General features: G+C 29.5%; 2 protein-coding genes across 4 annotated transcripts; one reads left to right on the top strand and one right to left on the bottom strand.

Annotated features, from left to right (window-relative positions):
• Positions 1–602: 602 nt before the first annotated feature.
• LOC108453547 (NEP1-interacting protein 1-like) lies at positions 603–2898 on the top strand. 3 transcript variants are annotated; one of them, XM_053028310.1, is made up of 5 exons: positions 603–921; positions 1320–1456; positions 1576–1659; positions 1804–1904; positions 2695–2898. In XM_053028310.1, the coding sequence occupies exons 1-5, from the start codon at positions 660–662 to the stop codon at positions 2699–2701; spliced, it is 591 nt and encodes a 196-aa protein (XP_052884270.1). In that variant the 5' UTR covers positions 603–659; the 3' UTR covers positions 2702–2898. The 3 variants fall into 3 exon arrangements, with proteins under 3 accessions (XP_052884270.1, XP_017607193.2, XP_017607192.2); XM_017751704.2 differs by having other exon boundaries at positions 610–921; positions 1329–1456; positions 1752–1904; XM_017751703.2 differs by having other exon boundaries at positions 617–921; positions 1752–1904.
• Positions 2899–3445: 547 nt separating this feature from the next.
• Positions 3446–7321, bottom strand: LOC108453546 (WEB family protein At4g27595, chloroplastic-like). The gene is made up of 3 exons (XM_017751702.2): positions 6470–7321; positions 5850–5978; positions 3446–5393 (listed from the first exon to the last, which is right to left on the bottom strand). Exons 1-3 carry the CDS (start codon positions 6851–6853, stop codon positions 3816–3818), a joined length of 2091 nt encoding a protein of 696 aa, XP_017607191.1. The 5' UTR covers positions 6854–7321; the 3' UTR covers positions 3446–3815.
• Positions 7322–21656: the final 14335 nt, after the last annotated feature.

Below are 21656 nucleotides of genomic sequence, written 5' to 3'. Positions count from 1 at the left end.
TTTAGTTGATGATGAGTCACAATCTCATAATGTTATGTCATCATAGGAACTAAGATTGGGAAAAGTTGCCAAGTTAGAGATTAAATGTTGAATTATCCCTAATTTTGTATAAAAAAAATTAGGTGATGATGTGTAATAATTTCAGAGTGTCATGGCATGACAAGGTTAATATTGAAAAAAAATACTCAAGTTCATAGACTAATATGGATTAAACAAAATTCACGAACCAAATTGGAAAAAGTTGTCAAGTTCGAAGATCAAATGTTTCCTTTTATATCTCGATAAAAATATAAAAAAAATCAATCAATGCTCTTTATGGAAAATTTACACTTAATTGAGCCCTCAATGATTAAAAAGAATTTCAATTGGCTCCTTCCATTAGAGTAAATTATCTTTGACCGATTTAACCATTAAGGATTGTTAATGTGATTTTTTTTACCCTTTGTAAAAAGTTATATTAGAGATTGTATGACCCAAATCTCATCACTTATTAAAAGAATAAATATAATAATTTTTTTATTATTTTACGATTATTTTACCGTTATTATCCACGTTTATTATAACAATATACAATGTTTTACTCACGCTAATGCAAGCAAGCCATTGTTTAGCTGTTATGCCTTAGCTCTTATAAATGCCGCCTAATCCTAACGCTTTAAATGCTTTATATTTTACATCACAAGCTTCCTCACTCCTTAAAAGCACCATATGTTTTCATTTTCCAACAAGTCAAATTTCAAAGCCAAAGGATTTCATATAATTTTCTTCCAATGTTAAAGGAGTTGTTTATAGGCATAACTGAAGTTCCATTTATATGTGCAGAAGAAGTCTCTTTGTGGGTTTTGGCTGCAATGAAAGATGTTGGACTTGGGTTCTTAATTGGAGTCGGCTTTGCTGCTTTCAGCTTCGTTTTTGCCTTGGGTAATTTCTTCCATTACCAAAACTTTTAGCCTTCTCATCTGTTTGGGGTTTCACTTTCATGAATACAGACACCAGTAGCTCCAGTTTCATATATTTTTTCTCTCAGAAATCAGCAGACACCAATTTTTAAGTAAAAATACAGCTTTTTACTAAAAGTTGAATTGCATTTTATCATTTTTACTAAAAAATAGTCAGATTAATCCCTATATGTCTGGCATAAAGTATAAGTGGCACCCAATGTAACTATTTGATTGTTTCATTAACTATGCTAGTTTTTAGCAACAGAAATGAATGGAATTTTTAGCGGAAAAGACCAGATTTTAAGCTAATTAAACAAAATACAATCTGTACAAGGGCTTCCATTTTTTATAGCATTGATAGTATTTTTACTATTGTAGGAACTATAGTAGGAGCAATGAAAGGCCAAACGTCTGAAACTGGGTCGTTCAGTGGGACTGGACTTGGTGCTGTTGCAGGTGCAATCACAGCCCTTCAATTGCTTGGATCATTGGCTGATGGGGAGTTATTATCACAGGTATAGTATCATCATATTACAGGTAGCTTTAGTTTCATCTTTCACCAGTGACATCCAAGTAGAAAATTTCATTGATTAACTGCAGTGCTCATTCCTTATTTAATTGGCTCTTTTTATAGATAACTTTATTAGTTAGGTTAGTGAGTGAGAAGGTCTTCATTGCATGGGTGAATTCAGCAATGCTAAAAGCTTTTCAATGGGAAGTAAGTCATTTATTTTCACAGTATCCAAACAAAATTTAGTTCTGGTTTTGGTTCTCTTTCATCTAATGTTTTAAACCTGATGAAATGTTCAGATGAACATATTTGAATCAACATATACAGAGATCTCAAACACTTATGATGCAGATGGAGCAAAGGGTTTGTCAAGAAGTTGGATTCAAAAGCTTCCAATGCATGAAATTCAAGCTAGTCCTATGTTTCAGTCTTCTTGTTCAATTTGCTTACAGGTGAGAACTAATAACAAACACGAAGCAAAAATAGAAAGGGTTAATTTCACCTTACGTCCCTATTAAATCCAACCCAAGCATCGAAATCTTTTAATTGAACATCGAAGCATCAATAACATGAATGCCTATGTAGCAACTTGGATTTAAACATATGAAAGGAAAAAAAGCAATAGGTATATATGTTTAAAATATAATCCATATGATTTATACGTGTTTCACATCAGATATGAACTAACATTTAACACAAACTGATAATGATATTAAAAATATGAAGATTTAATTAATTTTTTAAAATTTTAAAACCAATTTAGTTTATATCATAGTTTGAGGTAGTATGATGCAATTAATAAAATGCATAATATCAAATTTAGTTCTTCAAATTTACATTGTTTGTCAAATTTGACTCTTATTCTTTTTTTTTAGTTAAATTTGATGATTAACCTTTAAAAAGATTCAAACTTTTTAACTAAAATACTGACTAAAACATTATTTGTTTTATACGTCAGTCAATAAATAATTTAAATTTTATAAAAATATTAAAAGATAAAAATTAGCATGAAGTGCATGTGGATTACTATGCAGGCTGGCATGTTTGAAAATATAACGTCTTAGCCTGTTATTTTTGTTAAAAAATAACCATTCAACTCTTTTTGAAAGGTTGATGATCAAATTTAGTTAAAAAAAAATAAGAGTCAAATTAACAAAAATTATAAATATTGAGGACTAAATAATAAATAAGAAAACATGTATTTTAGCAGAAAGGATGAAATATGTTTTGATATTGTTGTAGGGTCTAAAACATGGTGAAATGGCAAGAAATCTTCCGAGATGTAAGCATATGTTTCACTTAAATTGCATAGATGAATGGCTGAGCAGGGTAGGCACTTGTCCAATGTGCAGAGACCATGTTTTTTAGATTTGTAAAACTTCAAACTTTGATTTATGAACAGAAACATATATATATATATATATAAATGGTGATTGGTTTTTTAAATTGATTTCATGCATAATTTGCTTGGCGAATGTTATTTGATGAAAAACAATTGCTCTATTGCATATATATATATATATATATATATATATACGACACAAGTGTTTTTATTTATCTTAAAATCCACTTTGGGTTCAAACATTCAGGGACAGTAGTGATAGATCTTTATTTCGATAGTTTTCTTTGGAAGTAGTGTGTGTTTGGAAGTAGTGTGTGCGTATGTAGTGTGGGTAAGTCTTTATTGTGAGCCTGTACATACTAAATTGTTGAACCAATCATCGAACTAGTCAAATTATCGGTTCTCGCCTTGATCAATTCAACTACTTGATCCATTTTAATTAAATAAATTAATTAAAAAAAACTAATTTAACCTGTAAATATCAATTCACGAGTCAACTAATTTAACCTCTTTGAATTGATGTACTGATCGATTCTCAATCTAAGCAGTTCGATTGGACAAAACTCTATTTTTGCCTCTTACGGGAAACCAGCTGGTTAGAGAATATATCGTATAACCAAAAATAAAGTAAACAAATTACAGTGGAAATGGTTATTATTTCGTTCTTCCGTGATTTTGTTTTCCTTGATATCCTTGAATGCTAAGGGGTACACAGTATAAATGACAATACATGGTTTCTCGATTACAAAGAGAATGGCTAAGCCTCCCAGCAGAATTACAACTAGATCCGATCCGGATCCAACGGTTTCATCAAGTGCATTGTCCGAAGATAACAGAAGGAGGGATAAAGTCGAACTCTCGGCTTTGCATGAATGCGATTGAACAAGAACTGGATAATTGGAGAATCAGAAAATCTGCGAGACCGATCAGGTGAGTCGGTATTCACATACTACTTCAACTTCTAACTTCGTGCTAGCAGCAGAAGTCGAGCACATTCAGATGCGGTAATGATGGTTTGCTTCTACGTTTTCTGTTTAAGGATGTGCCGTAATTGGAGCTTCTGAGTTTCCATTCTTGCCTCCAAAAGTTTTGCCTTCAAACTACTTTTTGGTGGACCACGAGGCCATTCGATGCACCCTTTCTTCCCTCTCGTTATGTGTTGATTACCAGTGTCAGGCGAACTCCAATGTCCTACCAGGTTCGGGGGGCTAACACAACCTTTACCCGATCCTCGATCTGGGGACATGATACCACTGTTAGATTTTCTTCCGTTTGAAAGCCTACCATTTGTTCCTTCTACTGAGATTATTTTGTAATTTTCTCCGTTGTTTGGGAATGATCTCCAAAGCTTGGCTACTGACGAAACCTTCTTGAACTGTCTCGCTGGTAACGAACAAACTTCACTAATTTCTGTGTCCGGTGTATCTGTATCTCTGCATGAATTTTCTTCCCATTCGATTCCACTACCCGAGAAATTACTGCCCCGGCAATTCTTGTTTACAGACGCAGCACTCCCTTCAGGTGAATAACTCGAGCCCTGATCTTCAAGATGGCTAACAGTTTCCCACCCACTCTCATCTTCTTCTATCTCATCACTCTGATCAACATACGCTTTTGGATGTCTCGGAATGATGTCTTTTCTCATCATGTTAATTTCAGGACTCACCATATGAACTTTCGAGGAATAGCTGGCAGGACTATGTGCAACACATGGATCGATTTCCCTTTCATTGGCTTCAGCTAAAGCTACATCTTCAAAAACAGCAAAAATGTCATCTGGTTTTGGGGGCTCATACGTAAATTCCTTGATTTCTTCAACATTAACTGACGCAGCAACCTGTCTAAGGGATTCTGCTTCTTTCATGTCTTTTGCTTCCAGAGTTCCGGTTCTTGACCTTAGAAAAGTCTCCAAATCTGCAACAAGTTTGTTCATCTGCGAATACCTATCTTCGAGTGCTACCTTTGCGTCAATGAGCTTCATTTGAACACGTTCCTCACGCCAGACCTCAGCCATCTGCAACATCTTTCTTTCTTCATCAACTTCCTCTCGAAGCTTCATTGAATCTCGCCTTAATTCTTCTACTTCAGCCTTGTCTTCTCCAATTTCCTTAGCAAGTTCATCACATACTTCTTCGATCAGTTCTCGAGCCTTTCTTTCCTTTTCGTAATCCTGAATATATTGCTTTGCCGATAATTTGGTCGCAGCCAGCTCATTCACCAATTTCGAATTAACTATTTCAAGCCTCTGTCGGTTTTTCTTTTCCCGGTTCAATTCAGCTTTAACATCATCAACAACTGCACGTATTTTCTCATGCTCCCTGCTCCGCCATGCAGCCCTTTCCTCACTAACTTTCCTCAAGAACTGCTCGAGTTTCTTCTTTGAGGACCTGCGCTCAGTCTCAAGCTCCTCAATCCGAGCTCGAGACTGCTCTAGCTCAGCTTCAAGGGCAGAAACAATTGATACTGCACTTACTTGTTGTTCAATACGCTTCACATGTCTGAAAAATTTCCGTGCATCATCTGTGGCTTTTAACCCAACAGGATCCCACTTTGTAGCTCCCTCCATCGCCGAGTTTGAAAATGGAACCGAAGGCTCAATCTTAGAAAGGAAAAAAGCAGCTTAAGATCAGAAAGAGTAAAAAAGAAAAACCGATAACCCTCTCCAGTTTTCTTACAAATGTCCCCTTTTTAAGAGATTTCACTAGTTCACTAACAAATAGAACTGAAATATTGTGACTCGTATAGTAATAAATGCAAGTAATCAGTATTTCTGTTCTTTCCCCTCGTCATTTGTCCGGAATTGCCAACAATCCCTAATAGGTAATGAGAATGTTTAAGGTTTTAACATTATTAATACTATATCTGTTTCGATTAAATTTTCATACCAAGCCTTCAGCTTTCGTAACATTTGAAATCCCAAAAAGAGCACAACCAATTTTCTTGTTTCTATTACAACATCACATGCAGCACGATACCTTATGCAACGGATATCGATATTTTGATAATATCATTAAAAGTTTGCGATTCAGTTAAGGAGATCATGGAAGCAGGATACCTTACGCAAGAAGCCATTCTTCGTGCCAGAGACAGAGCTACGGCTCTGTGATGGATCCTTTGCATCCGAACCATAAACTTTACCCTCGTGATGATAAAGAAAAGGGACATCCATAAAACCATTACTAGGCTGCACAAAATCACAACGTAATGAGCTCAAAACATCCAAAAATCGCAATTCAGAACTCATAATCACTAACTTCAACCGATCGAATGCGCTCATCAAGAATCAAGTAAACGAATAGTATAAACCCGAATCTGGTAAAGTCATGCTCATTAAAAGCTTCTCATAATTAGAAAAAAGTAAATAAGATCATACACCATTGTCTGCAATGATGGCAAAACTTCAAACATGATAAATGCATCAAAAAGTACTGTTTATGGCGCAAAATCATATCAATGAATTACATTTATCAATTTCTTAAAGATTCATTTGTTTTGAAGGCAAATTCTATAGCAAAGCAATGAACAAGCACGGTAATGTAAAGATTCAACATTGTTTTTCATTATCAATGGTTAAACCTTCAATTTTAGAACAATTAATTCCTTCCAAATCAGACTTTTGATCACAACTAAAAAAAGCATAAAAGCACAGATCTTTGAGTTACAAAAAGTCTTCACCTTAAACCCCAACCGGTGCATCCTCTCTCCACCGGGAGTCACCGTCTCCGGCAAATGCAACCGCCACAAACCAGCTGCAAGCTTCCTCGCCGAAACCTTCGAAGCTCCTTTCTTACGTCGTCCCCGAACACCACCTCTCCGACCACCGTCCTCCTCCTCCTCCTCCTCCTCCTCCTCGAGCTCCACCTTGACTTTCTCACCCTCCTCCTTCTTCCATTTCAACAAAGGCGTACCCGGCCTACTCCGCCGTCCTACCAACGGTGCACTAACCCGTTTTCGCCTCATGTTCCGTGTCTTTCTCTTCTCCGCCAGCATGAGATCCACGTCCGTTGGATTCCTCACCGGAAATGTCGCCGGTAAACTCGTTTTCCCCGTCACTTTCATCCCTCTCAAACTCAAACAACTCCCATCAACATCCCCCTCAAAAAAAAAAACCCAAGTTACCTCTAAAAAGAAAAAACAAAACAACCCAAAACAAGTAAACAAAAAGAAAAATTTCCCTTCATTTCCTTTTTTTCCTCTGTGAAGTGTGTGAAAGTGAAAAGAAAATAAAAGAAAGACCAAAAGAAAAAGGAAAAGAGAGAAAAAAAAAAAAAAAAGCTGAACTGAGAGACTTGGAGACAGTGTGGGATTGTATTATTTCTTTCTTTGGTTGTTTGTATGGAGAAAAAGACGAAAGCCCAGATGTGTATAAAAATGCGTTTACCGTACTTTCATACGGTCAACGTATACTTGGTATTCGGGATAAGATACGACGGCGTTTTATTTCGACAAGGACGCCGCTTTGCACGAGCGGCTTCATTACTTTGATGGGTGTGGCCGGTGGACTGCAGAGAGACGTTGTAGATTTATAATTTTTTAAATGGAGGCGAATTACACGGCGTCGTTTCTGGACGTTCTAGATATTTTAGAATTAGGGTAAAATATTGCAAATTATTAAAATTTGGGTTGATAAAGAATATATTAACAAATAAGGATTATTATTTGATAGTTAATTCCTTAAATCGGTGTGGAATAAAAGATATACGTTACACCAAATAATAATCCTATAAATTATGTGTGGTTTTTCTTAAATTTTATTTTAGTTGAGTTTTATTTAAATTTATTCTAATATTGACTTAGTTAGATTTTAATTTTCGATTCTGAAAAGTGAAGGAGAGATTGCCCCATTCGAAAATGAAATTTTTTTATATATAATTTATTTACCTTAATATAATGATAAATTTACAACTCAAAGTTACCTAAATTTATATTTTATTTTAAAAAATCATATATTTAAAGGTTTGGGTATGGCAGATCTCTAACACAAATGCATTATGAAGGCATGACCCCAAAAGCATCCGAGGAAAATAGCATGTGCTTTTAACATTACAAGTGGAAAAGAGTCGACCAAAATCTTGTAATCAATCAAACCTTTGTTTTTGTATTCTTGGCAAAGCACACCAATTTGTACCCACATGGCTACCCTCAATGTTAGACCATAATAATAAAATTATATGCCTTTTTTACTTGCATATTTAGATCTAATCTTAATATAATTATAATTAGATCAATATAAAGCACAACAGACGAAGATTTAATAAGAATCGGATAAAATTAATACATTTATATGCACTGGGTGGGATTAAAGACCTATACATACGCAATTGTGTACAATATCAAAACTTTATTGGTTATTTATTCTTTTATAAATATAAGTCCAAACAAACTTAATATCTAGAATTACTCATAGCTCATCTTCAATCCATAAATAAGAAGGTAATACACTTCAGCATACTCAAACCCATGTTCTCTTGCATTGACAACAATATCCATGTCGATTGAGTTAAGACAATACTCATACTAATAAATATGTGAACATAGTTTTGAATTATTTTAATGTATGTGGTTGTGTAAATAAACAATTAATAAGATCCAAAAAAGGGAAGTAATCCAAAGAAAAATAAGCCTATAAATTAATCAAAATTTTTGTCCCATTATTTATGGCTAACACTTATTTAAGCAAAATTCTTGTCTTACATTTGTAAGGTAGAATCAAAGATTATGGACACCCAAGAGACAGACAGACATGAAGGTATGGGTGTTGAGTAAGTGGGGTTTCCATGGGATTTTGTTGAATATTTTGTAGTTAAATCCATGTGGGTCCAATTGTGTTCTGTTGTTAATCATCAAAGCCTCTTCAATATCTTCTTTGGGTCAATCCACTTGATCTTTTCATAACTCTTAAAACTAAGGTTCAATTTTTGTGTTACTTTTTTCCTTTTAAATTTATTAGATGTTATTTATAAAATTAATGGTGTAAATTAATTGGATGAAGTTGTAATTCAAAAAATTAAATTATTGCTTGGGATTTAAATTTGGTTACTATTAAATATTTTTCAAAGTTAATTTTTGAATTTTTCAATTGTTCTTACATTAGAATCTGAACTAGATAATTGTTTTAATATTGAGGCTTGAACTTTTTTTTCTCAAAATTAGTCCCTATTCCCACATTGGGCTTAAATTTTAGGGTTTGCAGTTGAACAAAAAGTGTTCACACTCCAATATAAGAACAATTGCCAAATTTATTCCCCGAAAATGTATTAACCCAATTACAAAATCTCCTATTATTTTATATCTCTTCTGGTTATGGAATTAATAGCTTGAAATTTGTACTAAAGAAGTTATATTAAGATTAGAAATGTTTTTTTTAACTAATTAAAAAGAATAGTTAATTGAATTTTAGCTCGATTAGTATGAGTATTGTTGCCAATGCAGGAGGACGTGGGTTGTGCGTTAAAGCGCATTATCTTTTTATTTATGGGTTAGGGAGGGACTATAGATAGTTCTAAGCGTTATGTCAAAAAAAAAATAGATATGATTAGAATCTATAATGAAATTATTAAAAAAATATTTAATAAGAATAAAAAAGTTAAAAATTTGTTCCAATTTCAAAAGTCCATGAATTATTATGATTATTATTATTATTATTAAAAGAAAAAAAATCAAATAAAAGATCAAGCTTAAGGCCAAAAATTAAGGGGGTCCATGCATAGTTACCCATTTGATATGTATGGCTTGGATGTTTGCAAGTCACCATCCCCATGATATATGATCAGTGTGGTACTGCTCACCCATGACCAATATAAAGAAAATTTATAAGCTTTCAACCACCATCCACATTTTTATAGTGGGGAGAAATTATTTATAAAATATGGGATAAATATTAAAATTATATATGAATTATAATTTAATGTGTAATTGTATATATGAATTTTGATTTTGTGTAATTTTATATATGAATTTTGATTTGATACAATTTTGTAATTTATTAACACGATTATTGATATAATATCGTTTTATGTTTATATATTGTATACATAAATAATTATTTTTATCCAATATAAAAATAAATTAATGTATTTATTTCTTTAAATGTGTATAATTAAAATTTCAGGTATACATTTGAACCACAATTAAAGTTTCACGTGTATAATTACATCAAATTAAAATTTATGTATACAATTGCACATTAAATCAAAGTTCATGTATAATTTTGAGCTTTATTCCTAAAAAAAAATTAAGGACTAAATTGTGATTTTTTTCTTAATAGAGTATTCTTTTGAAAAATAATAAAACTACGAGAATAAATAATGTAATCCTTAAAATGGGTTTTATTATAAAAGTGTTCGATATTTATATTATAATTCAAAATTTTCTTTTAAAAAATTGAACTCGAATTAAATCAAACCCTAATAGAAATGATAATTTGTGACTATTGAAAAATAATAAAAGTTGAGAGTTCTTATCCAAAGCTTAAAGTTCCTAAGGAGATCACAAAGGGGATCTCTAATAAAGTTCCATGACTCCCATGATTCTTATTCTAGTATATGCCTTTTAGTGGAAACATTAAATAGGAATGCATTGCTTTTAGACTTTACTTTTTTGGGTTGTTTACAATAACATGGATTATATATATATATATATATATATAAAATCCTTGATGAATTTATTTCATAAGTATGATTGAATGTATAGTTGTTAGTACTATACCAGTATTAATCGTACCGGTGAGTATATATTGTTTTAATTTTACATTGGTATCAAATAGTTTAAATTTTATTTCGATCAAAATTTTGGTGTGTTTCAATCATTTCAATGTGTTTTGATCTATTTCGATCAATATTGATTGTACTAATGCATATTAACTTGTACCAAACACTGAGTAGATTATTTTTCAAATCAAAAGCATAAAACGTATTTTTTATTTTAATACCAATGTTACATTTTTCCATCACATCTACAATTAAAAAAACACCAAAACTAACTATAGAACAAAAATCATTGAAAATTATTACTTACTTCTACACAAATGATTATTGCATCATGTATCCATATATCAAACATTTTACTCACACTACAAGAAAAATATGAATCTTCAATGCTAAAAATCGTTACTAAATGTATTAGACTTCCATCCTATCAATTGTGCTTGAATGTAGGAAAAAAAATTATTGCTTAACCCTATGAACTTTTTCTCTTCAAACCCTAATATTGATTCAAATTCTAAAATGATCGGTTGTAACTTCAAACCCTAATACCGAAACCTAAAATGATTGGTGGGGAAAATGGGGGAAATTGAATTTGGCACCTTAGGGCTTAGAAGGTGTCGATTTTGATGTTGGCTCCCTAGGTTTCTTTAAACCAAAACTTGGTTTTGTTGGCGATGACACTAGCCTCTAAGTTGGGTTTCAATCGCCTTTTTTGCAACAATTTGTATTCCTTTAGTTTTTAAGTTTTAGTTTACTTTTTTTTATTTCTAAAAATAATAATGGTTTTAGTTTTAATTCATTCTACTTTTTTCTAAAAGCTACGATGATCCTTGTCCACCATGTTTTCTCCGAAGTAGTGTTTTAGTTTAGTTTATAAGTTTTGTTACTAGATGTATTTTAGCATATATGTGATATTTGTCAAGGCAAAGACACTATTAGATCTATTAGAAATCATTCCTAGATAACCTTATCAAGAGAGTGTTTGCAAAATTGGACTTCGAGATGCTAAGGAGAATAGATCATTTCAAACCCCTTTTTTGTGCATCTGATGTAATGGGTCTCTTAAGACTTTTGACAATGGTATCCCGACTGACTGGTGTTCATCATCATGTAGACCTATAATGGCGAGGTTAGGATGCAAGTATCAGCAATTTGATTAAAATAATGCATCTGTAAATTACTTCTGAATCTTTTTAGTGTTGCGATTATTATTAGTTTATTTTTCTCTGCAGTCGATAACATTTGTGTATCAACTTATGTTGCTTTATATGTTGTATGCATTGTGTTATGTTTATGTATTCTAAGTATTTTTCTTAAAATCCTACAAAAAGGATGCTACTTAAATAGTAAAGAGCTATTATTAACCCATGGTTGGGCCTAGAGATGGGCTCCTCCATGCTTTATAGTATTATTGAACTTCATCATAAAGTATACATACCATAATACTACTAGTAAAATGTAATCTTATTCACAGATCAGTCCAAAATTAAACATTCGTTTAATTTTATTTTTTAAATAAGACCCATCCAAAGCAGGTCGAATTTTTAATTTTGAGTGCTTTTAATTTTTTTTTACCAATTTTGAAAAATAAAATAAACCAGTTTATAGCTGATAAAATGTAACAAAGTCTCCCTAAGGAAAACATTTTGTCCCATACACAATTTTGACTTACTTTTCATGTTGATTTGAAGTAAGGTGAGTAAAACTCGATTCAACTCGAATAAGTAAATTAGGTTTTAATAGTTAAATTTTATAATTCAAATAATTTTAATAATAGATTAGTGTAAATACCTCTTTAGTCCCTATCAATTTTGAAAATAAGTAAATTATACAAAAATACAAAATAATAAAAATAATTTTAAAATTTAAAATATTTATAAAAATTCTAAAATTTATAATTTTAAAAAATATATACAAATTTTAATAAATTCTAAAGAATATATAAAGAAGGTGAAAATTTTAAAAAAAATCTAAAATAATAATTTTGAAACCTAAATAAGTTAATTAATGATTCAAGTTTATCAAACTAAAATATCTTATTTCGTTTTGAAAAAGGTTTTCAAATATATATATATATAGTTTTAAATTTATGTACTCTAATATAGAATTAGTTATACTATAAGTCGTAACAAGATTTTAATTTGAAATATTTAAATTTTTATTTAACTCGAACAATTTCACTTAATTAAACTTGAATTTTGTTTCACTCGACTCAGTTTGAAAAAATTTGAATCAATTAAGATGATAAAATAAAACTCATTAATCCAATTAACTCAAAATTTTTAACTCAATTCGATTAAACATTAAACCCTTATTAATTTAATTTAACTCTTCAAAATATCATTTAAATCTATCAAAACCCTATGATGTGAATATTAAAGTCAATATTCATGACACACGAATCATAAATAGTAATTTTATATATATATATATAAAATAACTATATGTGTGTGTATGTTAATCATTACAACTTGTTGGGAATATTGTTCAAAAAGGTGCATGCAATGATAATCAAGAACATAAATTTGCAAAGTTTGTTCGCAATGGTTGGGCTCTAGCTAAAGTTTGCCTGTCAATAGGCTTGTGGGGAACTTTTCTTTTACATAATTAAAAAAAAAACTATTTAGAGTAAACAAAAATTTTAAAAGTGAAAATTTATTAAATAAAAAAAAAACATATAAAATTTAAGATAACATAAATCTAAACTGACTAGGAATTTATTAAATTTAATCTCTCTAATTTTTGAAAATTAGGAATTTAGTCTTATTAAGTGAGTAGTTTTTTTTAAATGTCACAATAACAAATTTAACAAAAAATAATAGTATTAAAAGTTGGACCTGAATTTTAGAATCTAAAAAGTAGAGAGACTACGTTCCTAAAAATACAATACAAATACAGAATCTGAATTCTTAATTTTTGAAAATTACAAAGACTATAGGCACATTTAAACCATTTATTTTATCTATAAGTCCACATGCAGTTAATCTATCCAAAATGATAAAAATTTGGAAAAAAAAAATCATGAGGTGTGATGTGGTGGTTATTCATCTCATCCATTAACCATGTGCAGGGATGACAAAAAAACTCAAATCCGATGGATTTTGACTTTACCCGACCCGTTAGGGTCGGATATTTTTGTTTTTGAAAAATCAAGTTCGGGGCGGTGTAGGGTTTGATGTAAATCCGCCCTGCCCTAAGATATTTACAAAAATGTCCCTAACATATATATTAAGTTTTTGCTTATAAATAAATATGTAAATAATATATATTAAGTTTTAAGTCTAAACTAAAAAAATTTAATGTTATTTACTTTGAAATAAAAAATAAAATAATTAAAAAATGTAATCTTATTTGTTTTAAAATAAAATAATTAAATTAAATTTGGGTTGGGTTGAGTTGGGTTGGATAGGGGGAAATCGTTTTTTCTATTAAATTTCAAGTTTAGGGTAGATTTTTTTCTTAAGAATCAGGATCGGGGTAGACAAAAATCCGCCCTACCTTAACCTATTGTCATCCCTAATCATATAGTTGGAAGTTCGATCCTCGTTTATGAAAATAAACACATTTCATAACCAACTATTTTTCAAGAGCATAATGTGAGAATTTGACAACCGTGTATATCGACAAAATGTTTCTTTGAAAAATAAACATCAGATTAAAGTATTTTCTACAAAAGAAAAGTTAAAAAAAAAAAAAAAAAAACCCACCCACTTTCATAATGTTAACAACTGCCCACCTTACTCTTAGAAAGAAACAAGATATACACACTTTTCACAAATTCAACTGCTCGACAGTTTTTTAAGTCAATGATTTATTAGTAAAGCAAAAAAAAAAATATATATATATATATATTGAAAAATCACTTAATGATTGCTTATAACTATATAAGGTGTTGATTATAATTTATGAGTCTCATTGAAATGGGTGTAATTAGAGTACTCTAGTTACGCTTATCAATTCTTAGTGGAGGTAAGAATTGGAGTAATTAAACTGATAATTACACCTAAATTCAATTTTAAAATTTTAATATTATAAACATGAACACAGATGAAAGTTATGACAAAAAATATTTTATTTATAAGAAGTGTTATGAAAGTTATTAAATGTTTTATAATTTTTATAAAGCTTTTATATTGTTTTAACTTAATCTACAAATTATAAAACGAGTTATAACCTAGCATAATTCTTTCTTTAAATTAAGGTTATATAAGTTTTATGATTAAAACTACAAACTATTTGTATCGTGAGCCCAAATATTTATGATAGAGGTCAATTATGCAAATACGAAAGGTAAACTTCCCCTATTCTACAATTTTTTTTTTATGAAATAGTTGGGAATGTCACAAGTTTGTGAACCAAAATTTGATTTGTTTTTTTCTCTCAACCATCAGGTTAGTTTGGATCTGAGATATGTTCTGCTACTTATTGATGGATACTGATCCACTGTAATAATCGTTAAATTGTTGCTCAAAGCTCGCCAACTAAATTTTAAAAAAAGGGCTTAACAGTCTAATAACTTAGATAAAAGCATTCAAATAGTTTAATGATTATATTGTAATTTTTTGAAGTAGAGTCATCAAAATATAAACTACTAATAATTTAGTGAAATCGAGTATTTAGTGTCGGTTCCACAGTTGTTTTTTTAATAAAATCTCATATAAATAATATGTTCTAATCATTAAGTTCTTTTTTTCTTTGTGCATTCTAATCATCAAGTTCATTGATTAAGAAAAAAAAAACAAAAAATGGTTCACATTCTTTGGGGGTACAATATCTAGTGCTTGACCAAATATTTCTTCATTTCCCACTTTAATGCTCAATTTTCTACTCTTGAGTCTTGATTGGCCTATCAAACCTTGAACATATATGGAAAATTGAAAGATTATTACAAATCAAATTGACTCAAATTAACAGATTTGAGACCTTTCATCAAGTTAGAGTCTAATGAAGTAATAATAATCTAAACACTTGACTAAATAGTAAAGATCAGCCACAATGGAAATTCTTCTAAAAGTTAGTGTTCATATGCTTCAACCTTAGCTTCAAAATTAAGAGGACTTAAATCTAAAATTTGGGTCTTTTGGGTTGCTCGGATTGTTAGTTTAGATTGAATCAAATTCAGAATATTATGGATTGAATTCTCCTTTTTTAATTTAGGCAAGTTTTATCAACTTTTTTTTTATCAATTTTATTATAGGTTCGGATCATATCTATTTTTTTTTTTGAGATAATGCCTAGAACTATCCATAACCCCTTCCTAAACCATAAATAGGAGGATAATACACTTCAGCGCATTCGAACCCATGTTCTTCTGCATTGACAATAATACTCATGCCAATCGAGTTAAGACTCAATTGACAAGTTTTATCAACTTTCTTCTATAGTTATAACTAAATCTTCATAAAATATAGTATGATATTAATAGTAAAATGTAATATTATACGGACTTACATAAAAGATAATGGTTAATATGCAAATTTGCCTCTATTCTTTAAGTGGAAATTGAAATTTGTCATTATACTTGACTGATATTTGTCATTTTCTTTCTGAACTAAAGATAATTTTGTCACTATACTTTAATTTTATTGAATTTTGTTACTTTACTTTTATTTGATTGAATTTTACCACTAAAATTATTTTTATTGAATTTTTATTAAATTTTAATTTAAATTAATTTGAAGACAAAATTTAAAAAATTATATTTTACTTTAATATTTAATAATAAATTAATTAATATAAAATTAAAATTAAAATTAAATAAAATGGTTATTTTATAATATAAAAAAACTTTTTTCCTTTTATGATATATGTATTTTAATTTTTCAATTTTTATTTCATTTATAGAAATTTTAATTTAACTTATTGTTTTTAATACTTATAAGTTAAATTATTCTTAACTATTAAAATAAAATATTTTTAAAAAGTATTATTTATTAAATTATTTTTGAAAACATAAAATTAATATTAAGTGATAAAATTTAATTAAAGAATCAAAGTTGATGGCAAGATTTAATAAAATTTAAAGTTTAGAAGTAAAATTTGATCACATAAGAGTTGAATGACAAATTTACTATAATGGTAAATATCAACAAAAATAAAATATAATGATAGATTCTAATATTTGCTTATAGTATGATGATAAATTTACACTTTAACCCGAATGATAATAAAACCCTTTTTTTTAACAATCACATTATAGGTTCTGACCATATATGCTACAATGCCTAAAACTACCCATAGCTTCTCTCTCAACCCATAAATAAGAGGATAATACGCTTCAACGCATTCGAACCCACGTTTTCCTGCATTAAGAACAATACCCAAATTAATCTTAGTGGCGAAGGCAAAAAAACTTTTTAGGGGGCCGGATGAAATTTTAATTTTTTATGGTTTATATTTTTATAATTTGTAAAGGATTAAATCAAATTTTTATAATTTTAGGGGGGGCCAAAGTACAATTTTACCTTTACTAATTTAAAATTTTTAAAAAATTTCAAGGGCCTAAAATGTAATTTTACATTTTAGAGGGATCGGGGCCCATGCCAGCCCCCCTCGCTTCGCCCCTGATCAATCTAGTGAAGACTCAATCAACTAATAAAACCCATTTTAAAAATAAAATAAACCAAATTTTAAAAATTTAAAAAAAAATATCGTATTAATATCACATTCAAGTCTTGAATCGAAACTTAACCCAACCTATGCTCATGAAATCTAACAAATACTCGCATTAAATTATACAATTTGTCAAACCACTTTTACGTGGATTAATTTCAACCACATCTTAATCTAATTGAACACTTCAAATTTCCTTGTAACTTCAAAACCCTACGATGTGCATATTAAACCTAATTTTGTCTACTTGATAAGGTCAACTTAAATAAATAAGTCAACATGCATGAGAAAATAATATTTATAAATAGTAATCTAATATATATTAATTATTGCAACTTGTTTGAAATATTCTTCATAAACGTGCTTTGCAATGATCACAAAGAACGTAAATTTGGGTCAAATTCTCAAAATATGAGTGAGTTGGTATTTATTTAATTTTTTTTAATAATTTTCTTATTATAAGTTTTGATTATATCTGGTTTTTTTTTATTCAATGCCTAAAACTATACGTAGCCTCACCTCAACCCATAAATAAGAGGATAATACGCTTAGGTGCACTTGAACCTATGCCCTCTTGCATTGATAATAATACCCATATCAATCGAGTTATGACTCAATTGACTAACCATATAATTTATATATGTTGATTGTATGAATATGGAATTATAATATTAAAATTAATTTTGGAGGCAGAAGGCGATTTGTTGGAAATTTTCCAATTAAGTTTTTATAAATCAATCAATTGTTATAATTGAAAACAATGATATATACTTATAATACAAGTAGGTAAAAAAATTGCTTTAGCTCAATTTTTTCAAATCAAATCTTTGCTTTGCTAACAACGACACTGACCTTTGAGTTGGTTTCTAGTCATAACTTCTTAAACATTATTCTCTATTTTTTAATCCACATTATCGTGCTTTTTGTTTGCACTTTCTAGTTTTTATTTTGTCCACTTTGATTTCTTCGAAAGTTGAGATAGTTTTAGACTTTAGTCTTGTTTTGAAGTATATATGAGATTTGCCTAGGTAAGGTTGTCGCTAGATTTATTGGTAACCGTTCTCGGAGGGTTTTATCACTATAGAACATAGTGATGGTATTTTTAAAATTGGAATCCAACAAAGGATAAGCTATTTGAGACTTGGCATTTTGGGTCTCTTGGCATTGTTTTCCTAGTTGACCGAAGTTCATTGTTTGTTGGTCTAATGATGGCGAGCTAAGATGCAATTTTTAGCTATTTGATCAACACTACAAAAAAATAGAAATTACTAAATGTTGTATCATTGTTGCTAAACTTTTATTGTAACAACAAAATGTCATTACAGGGTTGTGTATACCTCCATTGTCGAAAGTACATACAACGTCATTGCAAATTGGAAAGTCATTTTTAATTATATATATTGCAATGACTTTTGTCGTTTTCAAAATATAATGTTTATTATAGCAATGACTTAATTTATTTGTCTAAAATGTTTTAGTTACTATAAAATTGGTTACGGTATCTTTAACCTAAAAATATATTTTAGTTACAAAAATATTAAATAACAACAATATATTGGTTATAAAATAGAGATCGTAACAATGTAAATTTAGATGCTAAATCTTTTACGTAACAATACTATAATGGTTGACAAATATTATTTTGTAGCGATATTTTAGTTGGTTGTGTATTATATTAGGCAACTATATATACAACCAACTAAATGTCATTCTAAAAATTGTTCTAACAACCATAAGATTTGGTTGTCAAATCACTTACATAACAATAATACTATTGGTTAAAAATTATTATTTTGCAACTATATTTTAATTGGTTGTATATTACATTATGCAACGACTATGTCATTATTAAAAAAAATTAACAATCATAAAATGTGGTTATCAAATATTGACAATAATAGGGTAAAGTCACAAATATCATTCATCAACATAAGAGAATATATATTCATTTCATATCGCACTTAAAAACGAAATAGGAGAACTACTCCTATTTGCCTACTTCCTATAATATAGAAAACTACTCCCTTAGATAAATTATTTCATAATATTGCATACTAATTTTCTTGTAATACCCCCCTCAAGTTGGGGCATACAAATCGTAATTGCCCAACTTGCTAAGACAATAATCAAATTGTTTCCTTCACAAAGCCTTTGTAAATATATCTGCTAGCTGATATGTAGTAGAGACATATGAAGGAGAAATAATACCCTCTTGAATTTCATCCCTAATAAAATGACAATCCATCTCAATATGCTTTGTACGTTCATGATTAATGGGATTACGAGCAATATGTAGAGCAAACTGACTATCACAAAAGTAAAGGAATAACTTTAGGGAGATGCACCCTGAGATTGAGCAGCATTGCCTTTAACAATTTCAATTCGCAAGTAACAGAGGCCATAGAATGATACTCTACTTCAGTTGAGGATCGAGAGACAATGTATTGCTTCTTAGTTTTCTAAGAGATAGGCAATTTCTCAAGAAACACGAGCCAGCCAATTAGAGACCATCAAGTGATGAGACACGTGGCCTGATCTGAGTCACAACAGCTTGCAAAGACAACTCACTATCTGCATAAAGGGAGATACTCTACCCAGGAGTTTTTTTCCAACTTCTAAATCTTTTAATAGTGAATACGTCGCAACCAGGTTGCCTGAATTTCATGTTAAAAAGGTAACATGATAAACAATTGCAACATCCTTATTTGGAGAATGCTCAAGCTAATAAGAAAATTCAGTAAACCAAGATTTGAAAATGCGTAGGATGCTTTTCTAGTGAATATGGATAGCTAGAGAGATGAATTTGAGATGGTCCTACGATAAAGTAATCTCTTCGAGCTTCATCTGATTGATTAACTGGATATTCCTATATTGGTCGACATAACCCTAGATCATGTTCTATAAGAGGAGATTGAGTACAACTTTGATGCTTAAACCTAGGAGATTTGGGCGGTATACTGCCTTTTGTAGTATCGACATCTTTCTTTCTCGAAAAAGAATCTAACTTTTTTTATTTCCTGTGAATAATAAATTCGTATAACCTATAATCACATATATATATATATATATATTATATTAGTTTAAATTTCTATAACTTATTAAAGGAAACATAATGTTAGAGTGATTTTTAAAGGAAAAAAATTCTTAACTACAAATACAAAGATGAGAAATAGAGTTAAAACTCATATAAATCGAACATGATTTCCTAATGATTAATTTATTTGAAAAAGAAAAAAAGAAGTTCACATTTTTTGGGGTATAATATCTAGTGGGTGACCAACAATCACTCAATTTCCCACTTTAGTGCTCCAATGAAGTAATGATTCTTCAACAAATTATCTAACATTTTAACTTCTTACTAAATTGCAAAGGTTAGTCAAATTGGAAATTCCTGTAAAAGTTAGTGTTGAAGTGCTTCAAACTTGGCTTCACAACTAAGGCCCCGTTTAAGTAAAAGCACCTTTTTGATAAAAATAATAATGTTAAATAATGAACTTTTTACTTCCAAATTCACTTTTCAAACTCATAATATATATATATATATATATATACATATTTAACAATAAGGTTATAAGTTTTGATTATTTTTTATATTTTTGAAAACAATGCTTAAAACTATCCATAGTCCATCCTTAACCCATAAATAGGAGGATAATATGTTTTAGTGTACTCGAACCCACGTCCTCTTGCATCGACAACAATACCCATATAAAAAATAAATTTAAATGCTTTTAATTTTTATAAAAGTTAATTTTGATATAAAGTTACCATCCTCATTTATATTGAATATATATAATTCTATGAATCATTAATGAATTTTATAATTAATGGTATTTCTAATAATGTGGCTTCATCTAATTTACTGATGATATATATTATATATCATGATATTAATGAATTTGAATGTTATTTAAAGTACTTTATTTTTGAATTTCCATGTTCAGGGTTCATCGCTTCCCTTTCTAATAATGTTGTCTTCAGATTTAAACATTATTCTTCTCTTAAGAGTGCATATGTCTTGCCATTGTACTCAATACTTATTAGCTTTATATTATCCAAAACAATATAAAACATTATATTAATAAGATTAAATTATGAAATAAGTATTTTCAAAAATCAAAATTTATTATTATCAAACAACAGAATAACTTAATTTTTACTAACATAACAAACAATTTTATAATGTAAATTCAACTCTAATAAAATCTTGTATTAGAAATTTTATACTTAATTTATCAGTACTTAATTTTTCAATATATCAACTACTATCTTAAAAAGAAAACCATTAAAAAATAAAACAGATCAAATTTTATTTCAAAAATAATACAATATTAATATTCTAGCCGTAAACTTAAACCCATGATTCACAAAATGGCCCTAAGAAAACATTTTGACTCCTAAATAAAATTATACAAGTTGTCAAATCACTTTTTATGTTGATTTCAACCACATCTTGATGAAATTGAACACTTCAAAATGTCTTTTAACTCTATCCAAAACCCAACGATATGCATATGGAAGTCAATATGCATGAGAAAAGTATC

The sequence above is a fragment of the Gossypium arboreum genome, chromosome 5, assembly GCF_025698485.1.
Source record: "Gossypium arboreum isolate Shixiya-1 chromosome 5, ASM2569848v2, whole genome shotgun sequence".
Lineage (NCBI taxonomy): Eukaryota > Viridiplantae > Streptophyta > Magnoliopsida > Malvales > Malvaceae > Gossypium > Gossypium arboreum.
This window is presented reverse-complemented; position numbering and strand designations above follow the sequence as displayed.

Excerpts from the sequence above, each read along its gene's own strand:
- LOC108453547 (XM_017751703.2), top strand. The coding sequence starts at position 660 with ATGCTTTATATTTTACATCACAAGCTTCCTCACTCCTTAAAAGCACCA. Across the intron at positions 922-1,319 it reads CAGCTTCGTTTTTGCCTTGG|GAACTATAGTAGGAGCAATG; the intron begins GTAATTTCTTCC and ends TTACTATTGTAG. Across the intron at positions 1,660-1,751 it reads TAAAAGCTTTTCAATGGGAA|ATGAACATATTTGAATCAAC; the intron begins GTAAGTCATTTA and ends TGAAATGTTCAG.
- LOC108453546 (XM_017751702.2), bottom strand. The coding sequence starts at position 6,853 with ATGAAAGTGACGGGGAAAACGAGTTTACCGGCGACATTTCCGGTGAGG. Across the intron at positions 5,979-6,469 it reads TGCACCGGTTGGGGTTTAAG|CCTAGTAATGGTTTTATGGA; the intron begins GTGAAGACTTTT and ends GATTTTGTGCAG. Across the intron at positions 5,394-5,849 it reads AGAATGGCTTCTTGCGTAAG|ATTGAGCCTTCGGTTCCATT; the intron begins GTATCCTGCTTC and ends TTCCTTTCTAAG.